The 19,006-nt window shown below is 43.8% G+C and overlaps 1 protein-coding gene across 1 annotated transcript in view; it reads right to left on the bottom strand.

Annotated features, from left to right (window-relative positions):
• Positions 1 to 213: 213 nt before the first annotated feature.
• LOC144755109 (uncharacterized) overlaps positions 214 to 19,006 on the bottom strand; it is a 124,466-nt gene continuing 105,673 nt past the window's right edge. The window contains exons 2-3 of the mRNA XM_078643622.1: positions 6,843 to 9,533; positions 214 to 3,448 (exon numbers count right to left, since the gene is read on the bottom strand). Of these exons, the coding sequence (XP_078499748.1) occupies positions 2,688 to 3,448; positions 6,843 to 9,237 (3,156 nt within the window). The 5' untranslated portion in view covers positions 9,238 to 9,533 and the 3' untranslated portion in view covers positions 214 to 2,687. The remainder of the gene's footprint in view (positions 3,449 to 6,842; positions 9,534 to 19,006) is intronic.

The following is a 19,006-nucleotide window of genomic DNA, read 5'->3' as shown; positions in this document are numbered from 1 at the left end:
ATATTTTGGCCAAGCACTGATGCATAACGCTACTGGTTCCATGTACCGCTCAAAATTTGAAAGAATGCTAGATTGGTCAAGAAACTGGGAAGGTTTACATTTTTTTCTATATTCAAATATCTTTAAGACTTTGGCCTGTGGTGGCAATGTGGTCATAACCTCATCTTCAATTAGGTAACGCTAGTAGGCCAATCACAGAGAACTTAGAGGACGTGTGATATAAAAGATTTATTTCCGATTATATTACAACAGCATTATTAGTCCATGCTTGTGAAATATTAGAAAGGTAAACCATAAAGAAATAAGAACATACACAACCTGCTGAATTTGAAGAATTTGCTAGAATCATTTCACCCACCATATTTATTTTCTCATTTGCCATAATGGTGGGCCTTCAATCAAACCCTTTTCAGGACATAAAGCCTGCGATTCGTTACAAAAAGAAATACAACACATGATTTCTGACCCCAATAAAGGCATGCTGCAATGTACACTGCAAGTTGAAAATGTCTTCCCCCTCACAAAATGCACTTTGAGACTCCGTCCAAGTCGGTATGAGGAGCGGAGAGTGAAAGTAGAATCCCCCTCCTCCTACAGAACTGCATTGAAATGTGTCCATTGTTTGTGACCAGAAATGCAGTATTTAACTATAGATTTGACACTGAACCCCTAAAGGGGGTGGTATTCCATTGGCAAAGTGAAAGCTGCACCAACCTTGTGAATTTTCACCTTTGGCACCGGGGTGCAGATAGTAATACAAGAGACAACCGAATGCTCTTCCCAATATCATTCACTGAATTGAAACTTTTGTTAAGGCAGCCCCTGTCCTTTTAATGCCCAGGGTTGCTTTAAAAAAATAGATTTTTTAAGAAAGGGGACATTTTGCATTTTAAGGTGCAGCGGTGACTTAAAAAATAATGGCATTTAATGAAAGCACATGCAAGAATTTTACACAGCTGCCACTATGTCTTGCATATTAACAAGGATGACATTTTTGTGTTTCCTGTAAATGCAGGGTTTGCAATGCAACTGATCAGTACGTGAATTGCAGCAATAAACCAAGGTCTGCTTGCAATGTAGTTAGTGCATAAAAACCCAGACTACTTTGCGATATAAATTGTGCACCTTGGACCCGTAATTCTTCTTGCAGTTGCAAACGATGGGTTTTACTTTGGAGTGCAGATGTGTGCATTTTAGTCTTTTGAAGCACCCTTACAAAACAGTGCTGCAAGGCAACGTTGGACAGTCCATACTTTCTTTAGCCTTCCTTTATAACTTAGAAGGATCCGAATTAAAAAAAATACATCAAAATTCACATTAATGCAATGAGTGACACCCTCTGATCCCTGACGTGTATCACCCTATGGTAGATCATTTGGTCATATTACTACTCTGCCATGATGTATATTTCGAAATTGATGAATCATCTACTGTATTACGGAGATTGACAACTGTCTGCATACTGGTTGTATTATTGTTTTACCTGCATGTTCGGCAGGAATTGTTCATGATCATAACAAGGTGACCGATGCAATTATTATCCTTAGGCTCACACAGGTCATTGTAGGGCCTAGGTCCATTACATTGCAAAATAACCAAATAAAATTTGTTTTAAAAAAAAATTCACATTCATGAATGCATATGTGGGAAGAGACCTTACATTTCTGGTTCCGATGCGGTCCCAACAACAACCCGGTAGAGTTTACCATCTTCACATGTTCATGAGGAAGAAGTAGAAGACCGACCATGACTTCCTGCTTCTCTGATGTTCTGAAAGGCACTGGATGCTCAGGCACATACTTATAACCTAAGAAATACTCGTGTTTGGATTAAAATACTATTACAGAAAGATACATTGAGGTTCTGTAGTTTAAGTGACTAGTTCAAGACAATACGCATCAGTGAGACATGGACATAAACTACACTGTGTGATTAGTATGAACATTTAACCAAGAAAAACAATAAGACAATCCCATATCCTAGAACACCATTATCATGTATTTAGGATGGAGGAGAAAGAGGTGTGACGAGGAAAGCAGCGTGTGTAGGGTACCGGAAAGCAGCGTGTGTAGGGTAGCAGAAAGCAGGGTACGGGAAGGTCAATTCAAGTCGGCGGGTCAGGGCAGAAGCAATGAGAAAACACACAAACAATTGTGGTAATGTTTTCTAAGTAAAGGGTCACTGGTAATTTTTTTGGTAAGAACATTTAAGCTCAGCACGTAAATCCTGACCTACAGTGTCAAAATTTAGATCCTACAGTGTTACCAAAGGAATATTGTTAGTATGAGGCACAAAACGGTAAAATGGCTCGCAGCCAACAGACAAGCGGCATCAGTTGCAGAACTACAGCAAATAAGGCACAAAGAAGCCAAATGGTCAACTCAAGATCCAAGAGTAAATGGGAGTCAGTGGTCAATTAAGATAGAAATATTGAGTTTCACAGTCCCGCCGAACCATGGCAAAAGCCAAAAGACAAACTTAAAAAAGAAAAAAACAGAAAACCCTCTTGTTTTTCACATAGGATTGTATTTGGCTTTGCAGTATTCTGTTAAAAATGTCTCATATCACCAGGCGGCTTCAGAGTACAACATATTTATTTAAAACTGAAAATAACTTCTGAAAGTGCAAAGTGCCTTTCTATCAGTCCCCCTTCATTGCCCTAAATTGAGTCCAGTTGTTTCGTGAAGTCAAGGACAACCTCTTAACTCTATCCTCTCCACAGGGTGCACCGGGAGCACCACGTGGGAAATGCGGCTCCACAGTCCACCTAGCTTGTCTACATCCATGTCATTGTAGGCACTGGGGGTACTGGAGCTAGCGAACTTACTCCACAGAAAGTCTCTCACTTTTTCTTCCACTTCCCGGAGCCCAATCTCTGGAGGCAGCTTCTTGTCGTCCAGTAGTACAGTCAGCACTAATGCCACATTCTTGAAGGCAGCATTCTCATGGTCACAGTACTTGTAGAAGATCAGCAGAGATCCAGCAGGCAACTGCTCGAAGCGGTGGATCACTGCAGCTCGACGACCTGCTTGAAACCCCGAGCTCAGATCTTCGTCCACCTTCAACTTGGCGTGGTCACTGTTCATTGTAGTTTTCCTGGTTCCATCAACGGAGACTGTAGAAGACTTCAGTGAAGATGCATAGGAGTCTGCTACCCGTTCACTTAGGCATTTTAAGGTTTTCTCTCCATCCTGGGCAGCAGTGAACATGACTATGGCAGGCTCCAAATGTTGTGTGGAGTTAAGATGTTTCTGGAGCAATTTTTGGCTCCTCAACCAGAGGCCTTGGTTTTGGCCAGGAAAGTTGGTCCGCACACGTTGAAACTCAGCCAGGAATTCATCCAATGCTGTGCTTTTGGAAGGATTCATTGGCTGGGCAGGATAGTAGCGGATGTAGAGTGCTGTTGCACATGCCAGGACAGCTATGAAAATGGGGATGACCCAGGTACCTGGGAGAAACGGAAGAGATGAGAAATTGTATATTAGAGAAGCCAGTCAAATATGAACAATCCTCCGAGCCTTCACTTCTTTGGATTATAAAATAAAACCCTACAACAGCATTGACCTCTGGCATATATGACACAAGACAATGTATCCAAGCTCTGAATCACAGGACAAAATAATCAAGTATGACATAATTGCCAAGCTTCTCTGGATATCGTCCGAGCCCAACGTCACAGCGACGGACCAAAAAGAATATGGCAGACTGTTAATATCACTTTTGGGGCCTTATGTTAAATAAACCCACTAATGACCTACCAATAAGCTTGCTTATTTATTCCCCCTAAGAAACAGGTCAGATATGGTTTCCTTGGTAAGGTTGTATATCAGTTTACCAATGAATATCAGTGATCTTTTCTGCATCTTTTTATCTTTAAGGGAGTAATAGAAAAAGAAACCGTCTAAAGATGCAAAGCATAGAATGAAACATTTGAGGAGAAAAGGCGTGGGAAGGATAGGAAGCAATGGATGGAAATGGCACAGAAGTAAAAACAGGGATAGCAAAGCGGCATGTTCGTGTCAAGCTGGTGTGATATTGTTAATTGCAAGCACAAGGCAAATACAAGAAATAAAGAAACAGAAGACGCACTGCTGCCTAAGCGTTGGAGCGATATACTTGCAAGGAAAAAAGTGAGGAAGGAAAATAAAAGTTAGTTGGAGTAGGAAAGAGAAAGGGTACAGGCCAGGGGGCAGTAGCCAGCGTTTCTTCCAGCTTGTGCGTCCACCCGTGTAAGATCAGATAACTTGTAGGGCTGATAAAAAAAAAGTTAAATGGAAAATTAGGTTCCAGCTCAAAATGTGGGAGTCATGCGAAAAAATGCGAAGTTGATGGAAGAAGGACCAAAATAAAATTAAATCAGAAAAGTGGGGTATCGTACGCATTAGAGGGGGGTGCACAAATTAAGTAAGCATGTTTATTGCCAGGCACATACCACTCATTCATTCTAATGCTACCCAAGTGCATTGTGAAGCGGTTTATGAACACAAGTGAAATTGACCCAAAGTCGTCCATCACTCCCTATTTGGATTGCCCTTCCTCTATAGCTTCTCTTCTCACATGTACACTACAATCTCAAGGGACGGAGACATATTTCTGCCATTTGTTGTTCAATACTAATATCTGTTATTTAAGTCCCTGGACTCCCTCCCATTTTTCCTACAGCTCATCCGTTTAGGCCCTCTAAAACAACTCGATCGTTGCACATCAACGCTCTGTCCCGCTTCTCTCGCACACACCCCAATAAGTCCCACAAATGGTACAATTCCACCTTAAAACAACAACATCTGGAGCTGCGCCGACTGGAGCGTAGATGGCGGCGCAATTATCTTAGCTCCGACAGGGAAGCATATGTGTCCGCGCGCAAAGCCTACAAAATCGCAATCATCTCTACCAAGACCACTTTCATCTCTAACATAATTTTAACAGCCCCTAATAGATCTAAGGAGATCTTCAAAGTCCTTGGCGAACTGACATCGGACGCCAGGACACTCCCGAACCCGCCTTCTTCCCTAGAATCATGCACCGCTCTAAACTCCTTCTTCACTGATAAAATCATCACCATCAAGAATTCCATTCCCCACTCTCTTCCCCCTGCTACAGCAGTCCCATTTCTTGCTAATACCTCCACTCTTTCTCAGTTCCCCATGCTTGACCCGGAATCCCTTGCTAAACTGTCCACTCGCGTGAAATCTGGATCCCCCAAGGACTGCTGCCCTCCCTTTGTGCTTCGCGATATTTGTCACACCCTTCCCCACTGTATCCTCCCTTTACTTAACTCTTCCCTTAATTCGGGCATAGTCCCCAGCTCATTCAAAGAGGCCGTACTGGTGCCCCTCTTAAAAAAGCCAGGTGCCGATCCAGCAGCCCTGGCCAACTACCGCCCCATCTCCCTCCTGCCCTTCCTATCCAAAATCCTTGAGGCTCATGTTACGACCTGCCTCTCGCATTTCATCGAGGAGTCCAACTTCCTGGCGCCCAACCAGGCCGGGTTTAGACCAGCCCATTCCACCGAGGCCGTGATCCTTGCTGTGTTGGACAACCTCAGACGCAATGACGACAGAGGACAACCCCAGGCATTAGTTCTTCTCGATCTATCGGCGGCCTTCGACACGGTGGACCATAACATCTTAATCCACCGTGTCGAGTCCGCCGGAGTCTGTGGGGTTGCTCTGTCTTGGATTAAATCCTTCCTAGAGAAGAGATCTCAGGCAGTCAGCATGGGCCCTTTTCGCGCCACCAGCGTCTCATCACCCTGTGGGGTCCCTCAAGGATCTTCTCTGTCTCCCCTCCTTTTTAATTTGTACCTTCAACCCCTCCTTCACTCCTTAGGTAAGTGGGATATCACCGTGTTTAATTACGCGGATGATTTACAAATTATTTTTCCCCTCACTTCCCCTGACGCTGTCACTAACTTTCAGACAGCCTTGACACACATCCAGCACTGGATGAATCAAAACCAACTCAAGCTCAATCCGGGCAAGACTGAGCTCCTTCTCCCTGGGAGAAGTGCCCCTTTTTGGGGCCCTCAGTACTGGCCTATTGAGCTCGGAACACCTCCCTCTCCTGCTGGATGTGTAAAGAGCCTCGGGGTCTTGATCGATTCCGGGCTCACTCTCAAGGCACAAGTAAGCGCAGTAACATCTTCCTGCATGTTCCAGCTCTACAGGATACGGAAAGTCGCTCACCTCCTATCGCCTGAAGCCTTGCTGCAAGTCCTAATAGCCCTGGTAATGTCCCGGTTGGACTTTTCTAACTCAATCTATTACGGTCTCCCTAAATCTCAGCTGTCCAGGTTACAGATCGTCCAAAACCAGGCTGCTCGGCTTGTCTTCAAAATCCCTAAATGGCAGTCGGCTCAACCCCTATTACGCCACTTCCACTGGCTACCAGTCAGCGAAAGAATCACTTTCAAGGTTCACTGCCTGGTCTTCAAAGCCCTCACAGGTCCCTCCCCTGCTTTTCTTAAATCCCTAATCACCTCCTACTGTCCTTCTCGTACTCTGAGGTCCACCCACCTCCAGCTCCTAGTCGTCCCTCGCTTCAAACTCTCTAGAACGGGCGGCCGCAGCTTCTCTTGTCTAGCCCCTAAGCTGTGGAACTCCCTCCCTCTCTCACTCAAGTCTTCCTGCTCCCTTCTCTCTTTTAGGAAATCCCTAAAAACACTACTTTTCCCTCTCCCTCACTAATTTTTCCTTTTGTCTTTTCCTCTTTTTCTCCAAATCCGATTAGCGCCAGGAAACCTATGGTGACAGTGCGCTCAAGAAATTTGTTATAACATAACATAACATAACATAACATCAGTTCTAACATGCTGGACACAGTACGGACTATTATTTCCTTACCATAGCCTGTGTTGGTAGCTTGCACTTCCTGGAAGTCTTCCTTCTTTGAGTGACTTTCTGGATGCGTAGTCTGTTTGCCCAGGGGCCCATCAGGTTCCATGTTTTGTCTCTGTGTATCTGAGCTGGAGCCATATGTCCAGAACTTCCTGTCACTATCTTCTGATCTTGAGTCTGGAGTAAAATGTGCCTCTGGTAACAGAGATTCCTGGTCATTTGTTATTTCAGGGTCTGCTGACTCCGTAGATTCCTCTGAGGTCAGCGATCCAAGAGTTTTTGGGAACAAGGCATTCTTATTTGATATGTCTGGTACAGCTACATCACTATATTCCTGGCCTGCGGGTGGGTTGGGTAAAAGGTCCACTTTCAGAGTGGTAGCTGTTTCTTGTGAGGCCTCGGTTTCTTTTTTAGTTGTGGGTGCATTCATCTGCTGGTTTAGTGAACACTTGCTCTCGTTTTTACTTTCATGGCTAAAGGCCCCCGTGGCATCTTGTTCTTGCTTGGCTATAGCTCTTTCAGACTCCGGTGCAATATCTGTTCCTTGTGATCTCTTTGCTTCTTTTTCCTGGTTAGATGTATCTCCTCTGTCCAACTGTGAGGCAGTAATTGTATCTTTGTTGCAAGCAAATTGTATGGGTTCTAACTCCTTTGCAGGTTTGATACCTTGGTTGGAATCATATTTATGCTCTGGCTCATGGACAGTATCTCCTTCTTGGGAGCCCTTTGTTTCATGCTCAGCTGTGGGTGAACTATTAATTTCCTCTGTAGGTTTAGAGGCATTTTCCTTTTTATGCAGCAGCTGGTCAACATCTGTGTCAGGATTATGAATGACTGTAGAAGTATCCCTCGACTCCTGGCTTGGTGAACACCCGCTCCCACTTCCTGGTGATCCTTCCGATTCCTCTGAGGTCAGCGATCCAAGAGTTTCTGGGAACAAGGCATTCTTATTTGATATGTCTGGTACAGCTAAGTCACTATATTCCTGGTCTGCGGGTGGGTTGGGTAAAAGGTCCCGCTTTAGAGTGGTAGCTGTTTCTTGTGAGGCCTCGGTTTCTTTTTCAGTTGTGGGTGCATTCATCTGCTGGTTTAGTGAACACTTGCTCTCGTTTTTACTTTCATGGCTAAAGGCCCCCGTGGCATCTTGTTCTTGCTTGGCTATAGCTCTTTCAGACTCCGGTGCAATATCTGTTCCTTGTGATCTCTTTGCTTCTTTTTCCTGGTTAGATGTATCTCCTCTGTCCAACTGTGAGGCAGTAATTGTATCTTTGTTGCAAGCAAATTGTATGGGTTCTAACTCCTTTGCAGGTTTGATACCTTGGTTGGAATCATATTTATGCTCTGGCTCATGGACAGTATCTCCTTCTTGGGAGCCCTTTGTTTCATGCTCAGCTGTGGGTGAACTATTAATTTCCTCTGTAGGTTTAGAGGCATTTTCCTTTTTATGCAGCAGCTGGTCAACATCTGTGTCAGGATTATGAATGACTGTAGAAGTATCCCTCGACTCCTGGCTTGGTGAACACCCGCTCCCACTTCCTGGTGATCCTTCCGATTCCTCTGAGGTCAGCGATCCAAGAGTTTCTGGGAACAAGGCATTCTTATTTGATATGTCTGGTACAGCTAAGTCACTATATTCCTGGTCTGCGGGTGGGTTGGGTAAAAGGTCCCGCTTTAGAGTGGTAGCTGTTTCTTGTGAGGCCTCGGTTTCTTTTTCAGTTGTGGGTGCATTCATCTGCTGGTTTAGTGAACACTTGCTCTCGTTTTTACTTTCATGGCTAAAGGCCCCCGTGGCATCTTGTTCTTGCTTGGCTATAGCTCTTTCAGACTCCGGTGCAATATCTGTTCCTTGTGATCTCTTTGCTTCTTTTTCCTGGTTAGATGCATCTCCGCTGTCCAACTGCGAGGCAGTAATTGTAACTTTGTTGCAAGCAAATTGTATGTGTTCTAACTCCCCTGCAGGTTTGATACCTTGGTTGGATTCATATTTATGCTCTGGCTCATGGACAGTATCTCCTTCTTGGGAGCCCTTTGTTTCATGCTCAGCTGTGGGTAAACTATTAATTTCCTCTGTAGGTTTAGAGGCATTTTCCTTTTTATGCAACAGCTGGTCAACATCTGTGTCAGGATTATGAATGACTGTAGAAGTATCCCTCGACTCCTGGCTTGGTGAACACCCGCTCCCACTTCCTGGTGATCCTTCCGATTCACAGTGAGCGTCAACCTTCGTGTCTGTATCTTGACTGGCAGTAGATCTGTCTGCAAAATTCTGGGAATCCTCGCTTACCTGGAGTTCATTTGTTTCTTTGTTGGGATTATCTGTAGGTTCACTGTCGAGCTTTGTTGTCACTGGTGAAGGACATGTTATTCCTTTTTCCTGGGTGGCTGTTGGGCTAGTTTCCATTTTAAGACAAGTAAAATTACTTTTCAGCTACTGTGTGAGTGAACGTGGACGTCTAGGCTTCTGAGTTCATTTATCAGTGCGTTCCTTTTTGTGGTCTGGGGCTCTACTTCTTTTGCTTGTCTCTGCAATAGTGTCAATGCTTTGGAATACAATCTTTCCTCTATAACGTTACAGAAAAATCAGTAAATTCCTTGACCCCAGGACACAGATTGTATTCTTCACCAGTAGGTACATTTTCCCTTCATGGGGCAGGGGATGTCTTCCACAACTACCTTGGGCCACAACCTCCTTGGAACCTAGTGAAAACAAAATTCAAGAACATTATGCAATTTACTTCTTCGAAATATCTGTAAAACATATTTAATCACAAACACTGTACGTGGCGATTTTTAACAATCTGTTTTTAGGTTGAGTCTGGGCAGCGCATGTGCTGCTCTGCGAGGCGTGCTGTATTACAGTATGGACATGTAGTACCCCCACTCTAGCCCATCTTTGTCATTGGCTTGTGTAAATTTCCTTCATAAATGCTTGCCTTTAATTTGTTAATAGGCTTGTTAGTCCCTCCTTACTACCGCCTTGTCTTCATTCGTAACCTCCCATGAGGACTGGCCATTCGTAACCTCCCATGAGGACTGGCCATTGTACTTATGTTGTTACACGGTACGTCCTATTTAGTCTGTAAGCACTATTTTCTTTCATGAGTTTCTCCCACTGCAGACACAACATGCTTTCTTGCAGCAATCAGCACACCATGCACTTTCCAAACAGCCCGGCACAATGACGGCTGATTCTAAGAAATGAAATAGGTCTTGCATTTACAAAAGTTTGAACTATTGGCATTGTAAATGACAATGGCTTTTATACGTGTGTTAATTATCAAAACAGATAAATAAATGGCCTATTTACAGTGACCAAAATAGAATACTGAATATTTATGTCTTACCCAAGGTGCATAAATGTATGATGAATCCACCGGGTAGACCCATAGTGTCTGCATGTGGTTCCATTCTGGAGCCACTTGCAAAGTACATCGACACATTTTTAATGCCCTTGTTAAAATAAACCAGATCCTATGTTAGCGACACTATGGATTTAATATCGAAAGTGGAAGGTTTACCCTACAATGTGGAAAAACAATTGTTGGTATCTTTTGATATCGAATCATTGTACACCAACATACCTCAAGATGAGGCGGTGGCAGTAATGAGCTATACACTAGACCTTCAAGAGCGTCCACATCAAATTCCTACTACAGTTTATAATATCTTTAGCGACTCTGTGCTTAAAAAACAATTTCTTTAAGTTTAAGGAAACCCTGTACCTACAAGTATCATGAGTAGCAATGGGGTGTAGTTTTTCGCCAGAGATTGCCAACCAGATGATGGCAAAATTTGAGAAAAAATTGATATATAGCAACACCAACCCCTTCAAAAATCAAGTATGGTTTTGGTGTCGTTATATAGATGAAATTTTTACGATTTGGGACGGAGAAGAACCACAGCTTATTGACTCCCACAATTGGTTAAATTCAAGAACTGTAGAATTTAACTTTACTATGTCAAAGGATCCCACAAAGATTAATTTACTAAATGTATACATTCAACACAAGCGGTCTTTAAAGGTTAGTTTGTACACCAAGCCCACAGATCGCAATACACTATTACACTTCACCAGAAGTCATCCACGTACGCAAAAGGAAAATCTGCCATATGGAAAATTCCTCCGTGTGAGGAGAAATTGTACCAATAAAGAAGACTACTTTACTAATGCCAACAATCTTAAGGATAAACTAATAGCTTGTGGCTATCCTAAAAGATTGGTGAAAGTTGCTCTTAAGAGAGCGTGGTACACACCTAGAGAAGTGTTACTTAGCCGTAAAGAATATGACAAGAATACTCCATTGACATGTGTATTGACATATGACCCTAAAGCAAAATCGAGTTAGGAAAATTGTTCAAAAAAACTGGAAACTTATCGAACCCTTAGGAATCCCCAAACCTCTGTTTGCTTTTAAAAAGGGAAAGAACATTCGGCAACAGTTGATGAGAGCAGCGAGAGAGACCGAATTGCCCAAAAAAGACGTTAGAGACTTACAGAGTTTACCTCCCGTGATAGGACATTTTCGATGTCAAAATTGTGTGGCCTATAGGCTAACAGAAGATTCCAAACATTTAGACATCGATGGAAAGATACATTATCAGAAAGGATTCTCAAATTGCAATTCCCAAAAATGTGCTATATTGTATAAAATGCCCATGTAATCAATTCTACATAGGCAAAACGACACAACCCATAGAAAAGCGGATTCTGCAACATAAATCAAGGATAAAATGTAATGTATAAGGGGCTCCTTTAGTACAACATTTTCAAGATCTGAATCACTCAGAGAATGATATATAATGGTCAGTAATATGTGTGATTGAAAATGCGTGTGGAGTAGAACTGCAAACCAAACTGAACAGACTAGAAGCCAGATTGATTGCAAAATACCATACTGCTACGATGGGCTTCAATGATATGTTATGTTATGATTTCTTGTATAGCGCATGACTCACCTCAGCACTTACCAAGGGAATTCCGAAAGGGGAACGGAGCAAAAAGTTCTGTAAAAGGCAGGCTAAAATAGAAAAGTTTTTAATTGTTTCCTGAAAGACATATAGGTGCTGGATTTTCGCTGGGCCACGGGTAGCGAGTTCCAGTATTTAGGGGCAATGTAAGAGAAAGCTCTGCCACCTGTGCGAGTTAACCGGATACGTGGAATCTTCAAGAGAGCTAGTGCATTAGATCTTAAATTGCAATCACGTATTTGTTTAGAGAGTTTGTTTTGGAGATAGCATGGTCCTCCTCCTTTAAGTGCTTTAAAGGAGAGACAACAGATCTTAAAGAAGGATCTTTTTACCACCGGAAGCCAGTGCAGTTGTCTGTGCAGGGGGAGGGATGGGGATCCAGGAGGACGATTTAAGACCATTCTGGCGGCGGTATTTTGAATAACCTGTAGCTTTGCCAGAGTGGTAATGCCTCCTAAAGATGAAGTCTGGGCATTATTACAATAAAATACATGTGTTTGTAACCATGAGAAGGGATTAAAAAGACAAGTGTGTATATTACTGGTTGAACTGTAGTTCGACACTGAATCTGGATATTTTGTAAATATTGATGTTGATAACTGTGGACAGTTGTGTTACATAGTTAAATAGATTGTAAGGAGTGGCGGCACAAATTAATTCTTGGGAAATAAGCGGTGTTTAGTCAGTCACACTTATTAGCAAGATGTAATAGTAGATCACCACTTTTAGGATTTTGTTATAGAATCTTAGAGAGCTCTGCGCCCTGTTCGGAGGTGCCTGCTGCTCTCATGTGATTCACAGTTCATTTAAGTATGCCTAGGGCTTGGTTTTGACAAGACTATTGATTGCACTCCTCTCTATGTGTTGGAAAAAAACTATGAAATGTGTGGGAGCAATAAATACCGCAACTATTTCGTAGCTTGACAAAAATATACCAATGCAGTTCAATGACGTAATCTGTATCAATACATTAATTCATGTTGCTCCCCTGAGGCGGAAGCCGGGGGATTAGCCTGCTTTACTGGTTTTAAAACTGTTTATTTCTAATTTGCGCCGTGCATTCACCTTTTAATTTGAGATCTGCACTCTGTGACCTGCCCTCGCTCGAACCCCGATCCTCGGCGCACACGATTAGGTGTGGACGCCCCCGGAGACAGGGTAACAGCCGCCATCTTTAGTGGAGGAAAGGGTGGCGGTCCAGTAGTTGGACGCCTCCCGCCCTCCCAGGTTACAAAAGACTGCCAGAAGCGCAGCGCGCTGATTAATTCATGTTGCTCCCCTGAGGCGGAAGCTGGGGGATTAGCCTGCTTTACTGGTTTTAAAGCTGTTTATTTCTAATTTGCGCCGTGCATTCACCTTTTAATTTGAGATCTGCACTCTGTGACCTGCCCTCGCTCGAACCCCGATCCTCGGCGCACACGACTAGGTGTGGACGCCCCCGGAGACAGGGTAACAGCCGCCATCTTTAGTGGAGGAAAGGGTGGCGGTCCAGTAGTTGGACACCTCCCACCCTCCTCAGAGTTGGATATAAGAACCATGCCATTCCGTCCGCGCAGCGGGCGCGCCAAAGGCAAGCCCGTCTGCGCCCGTCCGCGCCGGGACCGGGCCTAGGGCCATGACCCCTGGAGGATTTCAGGTCGGCAACCCCTTTCCAGGGCAGATTTATTAAAACTAAGACCTCCCATAAAAGGCTGTTGTTCACGGCACGACCCTGACACCATCTCCTCACTGCTTAATATCATCTGTCCCCACTGTAAATCCACCCTTCCGCTCATTACAAATCATGTTCAGCTCAACAAAACGAGTGTCAAAAGAAAAATTAATATTCTAATAGGACTCATTAATGCTCGATTTTAGTAAAACATCGACAGGAAATAGCAGATCTTATTAAGGATAGGAACCTAGATATTCTGTTTGTCACAGAGACATGGATGGATAGTGCCTCAGATCCTGACTTAGTGGTTGCAATTCCCATAGGATACAAGGTCTACAGACAGGACAGACAGAAAAAGAAAGGTGGTGGTTTGGCAATAATTGTCCGTAATAATTTTACTGTAACAAAATCTCCCATATTGTCACCTACTTGTGAATTAATTTTGTTCACAATTTTACTCACACCTTCGCATAATTTCAAAGGAGTGCTTCTGTATAGACCACCTGGATCACGCTCCGGCTTTCTTGCAGACTTAAATACTATGCTGGAGTCAGTAGCAATTGAGGATTCCTACACAGTTTTAGGTGATTTTAATTTTCACCTAGATAATCATGACGATAGGGAAACCTCGGTACTATTGTCAGATATGAAAACAATAGGACTTTCCCAGTTAGTCGGTTCTCCCACGCACGAGGCTGGTCATACTTTAGACGGCATTTTTTCCAACTACAATGGGATATCTGTACAAGATGTCCTTCCGCTCTCTTGGTCTGATCATCATGTCATTTTGTGCTCCGTCTCCATCAATGAGGCCCTAGTAGACAGACCACCTGATACTTGTCGCACACCTTTTAAAGCCTGGAAGGAACTTAATACTTTAGATTTTAGAGCATTGCTTAACAGCACTCGCCCAACTATTTCATCTGACCCTAATACAGCCATGAACCAATACGCTGAGTGGTTGGGTGAGGCTGTTAATGCTCTAGTACCCCATAAAACCATATCTAGGAACAGAACAGTTCCCTCTGCGCCATGGTTTTCGGAAGACCTTAGGAGACAAAAACAGACTTGTAGGAATGCCGAAAGAATCTGGCGAAAAAATTATGATCAAGAAAGTAAACTCCGTTATAAGGAAACGCTTGGCATCTACAAAAAAATGATTACTATAGCTAAAAAACAGTTTTTTAGTAATCAAATAGAAAAGGCCAAAAACTCCAGTAAACCGCTTTACGAAGTAGTGAAGGAATTAGTAGGAAAAACTCCAGACCTGCCCCCCCCCCCCTCCTTCGCAATCTTTTTGTGATGAACTGGCCAACTTTTTCTACGCGAAGGTCAATGACATCTATACGGCCTTCTCTTCTAAGCAACCTTCCTATTCAACCAGTACGATATCCAGTGAATGTACTCTTACTCATTTTAAAGAGCTGACAGAGCAACAAATCTTGGACATCATCAACACCATAAAATCAGGATCTGCCTTGGATCCATGTCCTCCAAAAATCCTTCCACCGGTCTTGGACCTATTAACCCCTGTTACACAAATATGCAACGTCATCTTTAAATCAGCAATATTTCCCACCACCTTAAAAAATACACTTTTAAAACCCCTCCTAAAAAAACCACACCTGGCGAAAGATGACTTAAAAAACTATCGACCTATAGCCAGTCTCCCTTTTCTGGCTAAGGTGGTAGAGAAAGCTATGAATTACCAACTATCGGAGTATATTGAAGAACATGCCCTGCTGGATAATACCCAGTTTGGGTTCCGCAAACATCACGGCATTGAAACAGCTTTAATTAAAACCGCTGATGACATTAGAACCATCAAAGATCAGGGAGTAACGGCAGTACTTGTACTGCTGGACTTACCTGCCGCCTTCGACACGGTCGATCATTCCATCTTGATCGACCGTGTCGGAAAGATGGAAATCCAACAGCGAGCAAAGAACCTTCTTACTTCTTTCTTGTCGGATAGGACCCAGGCAGTTACCTTGGGCCCTTTCAAATCTAGTGAGCTTTCTCTACCCTGTGGGGTGCCTCAAGGCTCATCCCTGAGTCCAACACTTTTTAATATCTATGTGTCGGACCTAGCTAAAGTCATCAAGCAATACGGGATGGGCCTTACCTCTTACGCAGACGACACCCAGCTGGTCATCGCCATTAATAATGATGGAGAAAATGTGGCGAAATTTTTTCAGGAGGGTATGCTGGCGATTGGGGATTGGATGTCCGCCAGTTCCCTTAAATTGAACTCCCAATAGACGGAGGTCGTAATTTTTGGAAACCTTTCTCCCTGCTGGTCTCCTGTTTGGTGGCCTTCAACTTTTGGAACCCCGCCAAGTCCTGTCTCAAAGGTCAGGAATTTGGGAGTGGTATTTGACGAAAATCTTAATTTTTCACCTCAGGTGAATCAAGTTGCAGCCACAGCTTTTCATAAGTTGAAACTCATCAAAAAAATCACTCCGTTTCTACCGGATGCTGCAGGTAAAACCCTGGTGAGTGCACTGGTATTATCGTCACTTGATTATTGCAATGGATTATTTACTAGTGCACAAACCAGGGTCATCAATAAAATGCAATCAGTACAGAATGCAGCAGCAAGATTGTTAACCAGAACTCCTAAATTCAAACCTATTGCTCAAACTATCCGCAATCTTCATTGGTTGACAATCAAAAACCGAATAAAATTTAAATCACTGTGCCTGGTTTTTAAGACTCTTCAGAACTCAGGCCCGCAGTTTCTTAAGAATCAGATAATTCCATACCATCCACTAAGACAATTGAGATCAGCTACTTTGTTTCATCTAAATGTTCCCCGCACCAGAACAGTCTCTTGGGGAGACAGACGGTTTACAGTTGCCGCAACCAGACTCTGGAACTCCCTTCCTCTGTCAATTCGGATGAGTTACACTTTGTTATCATTCAGGAAGAACTTAAAGACCTGGCTGTTTAACCAATAACTTGGCCGGTATCCAATGTAGGAGAGTCATGAATCGAATCTTTAGCGCCAAGACGCCCTCGGGCATATGTTCGCGCTCTACAAATCTCATAAATAAATAAATAAATAAATAAATAAATAAATAATGACAATTTTTTGTAGTAAAACTTAACATTCGTTGTTATTTTTTTATTTGTATTCTTTTTTGTATTTTATCTGGTTGGATAACATTTATGGCCACAGTACGAAGTCACCACAATTATTGCATCACTCTGATGTTGAAAAATTTAGTTCCCCTGCATTTACCAAATAAAACGAGAGTCTTTTCTCGAGTTTCATGATCAATAGAGTTAGGCACCTCTTTAGTTTCATTGGCCTGTGTGTGTATACAGCCTTCCGTGTCACTTGACATTACGCACACTTAGAACAAGGCGACAGACTGTTTGTCAAGTGAATACACCCGCAATAAGGTAGAAACTCCCTTTAGAATGCGCTATAATCAAAGAGCTAGCTGGTCATTGGATTTATAAATATTTACAGAGAAGTCCCGCTCGCTTTCTCGCACACATGGGATGCAAAAATCTTTACGGTCAACGGGAGAGACCACGGTATTGAGAATATCCCGCCCAGACAGAGTAAGTCAACATTATCTACACAATACGAGCTAGCAGTGGTTTATAGCACCGACGAGTTAAAGGAGACGTTTTTCTGAGGTATTTAGACTCATTTGAGGATTCTGTGTCTTTAGTTTCCTGGTATACAGATATAAACAAGCATTTACAATGCAATGGTTTCGCCTTTGGAAAAGTTAGAGCTATTGGCATTTTAAATGACAAAATTTGTAGTTATGTGTTGGTTTTGAAAACAGATAAATAAATGGCATCGTCATTTACATTGCCATTAGCTTAATCTCTCGCAAATGTGAGACCTATTGTACCCTACGGACGAGCTCAGCAGACAGCAATTACTACCACACACACACACACACACACACCCAGAGCCAGCCACACACACACACACACACACACACACACCCAGAGCCACACACACACACACACACCCAGAGCCACACACACACACACACACACACCCAGAGCCACACACACACACACACACCCAGAGCCACACACCCACCCACACACCCAGAGCCACACACCCACCCACACACCCAGAGCCACACACACACCCAGAGCCACACACACACCCAGAGCCACACACACCCACACACCCAGAGCCACACACACACACACAGAGCCACACACACCCAGAGCGCCACACACACACACCCAGAGCCACACACACACACACACACACACCCAGAGCCACACACACACACACACATACCCAGACACCCAGAGCCACCCAGAGCCACACACACCCAGAGCGCCACACACACACACCCAGAGCCACACACACACACACACACACACCCAGAGCCACACACACACATACCCAGACACCCAGAGCCACCCAGAGCCACACACACCCACAGAGCCACACACACACACAGAGCCACACACACACACACACACCCACACACACACACCCAGAGCCACACACACACACACACACACACACACCCAGAGCCACACACACCCACCCAGAGCCACACACACACCTACCCAGAGCCACACACACCCACACACACACCCACCCAGAGCCACACACACCCACCCAAAGCTAGCAGCTCTGTTGGCTTACATACTGTAGGTAATGTTTTCTTTTACTCAAATTTGTTCTGGAAACTAATCACGCTCTGATAAAGCCATCTGCAAATATGAGAAAAATCGACATCCACATGTCAAAGTTTACACAGCCTGACCAAGTGTACATATAGTGTGGATGATGCAAGGGCCCTGCTGTTCTCAGCCGCTGCAGGCCGAGCCGGAGAGGGCCGAAGAGTCGAAAAATTCGCAGTCCGTGAGAGAAATCCTAAGCGAAGGTTTACTGCGGGCTCGGGTTCAGGACTGTCATTTGCACGCGCCCCCGGCAGCGCCATGATTTGCATTACTGATGGACCCGGGCGCAGGAGCTATTTAAATACATCTGCAAACTGACAGAGGATGCGGAATTACGCCTCGACCTGGACTTAAAAAAAGAACGACCGTGTCCCGGAACTGCAGGCGGGAGACGCTCGCTGCTCTGAAGTCGGAAAAAAAAAAGTTTTGGCGCATTCTGTTCTCGACACGGTGGTCTTCTTGAGAACTTAGTAGGTTTTGGAAAAACGGTTTCATAGACTAGTAGTTTTGGCCTCCCGTTCTTTCTAACTTGGTTGGCGATTGCCCCTAGAAAGCGTGAACTGTATTTTTCTTCCTCCGACTTTTATAAGCACCCCTTTCATTGCTGATGCATGCGGTCAATGCAGGAGGACAGGTGTAGGGATATTAAAATGTAGCTAAGGCCGGGGGCCACTGTATAACCAGAGCACCCTACCCACAGTCTCCTTGGCTGAACATTGACTGCTTCGACTGTCTGCCAGAATAAATTTTAACAAATTAACAAAGACAAGTATTTCATGCAAAGCACAAGCATATGTCACTTGATATCCATCATGTCTAGATATAGACCACCAAACCCCAAACAGGTAGAAATGACGCTTAACCGTTGCCA

The sequence above is a fragment of the Lissotriton helveticus genome, chromosome 1_1 (assembly GCF_964261635.1).
Source record: "Lissotriton helveticus chromosome 1_1, aLisHel1.1, whole genome shotgun sequence".
Taxonomy (NCBI): domain Eukaryota; kingdom Metazoa; phylum Chordata; class Amphibia; order Caudata; family Salamandridae; genus Lissotriton; species Lissotriton helveticus.
This window is presented reverse-complemented; position numbering and strand designations above follow the sequence as displayed.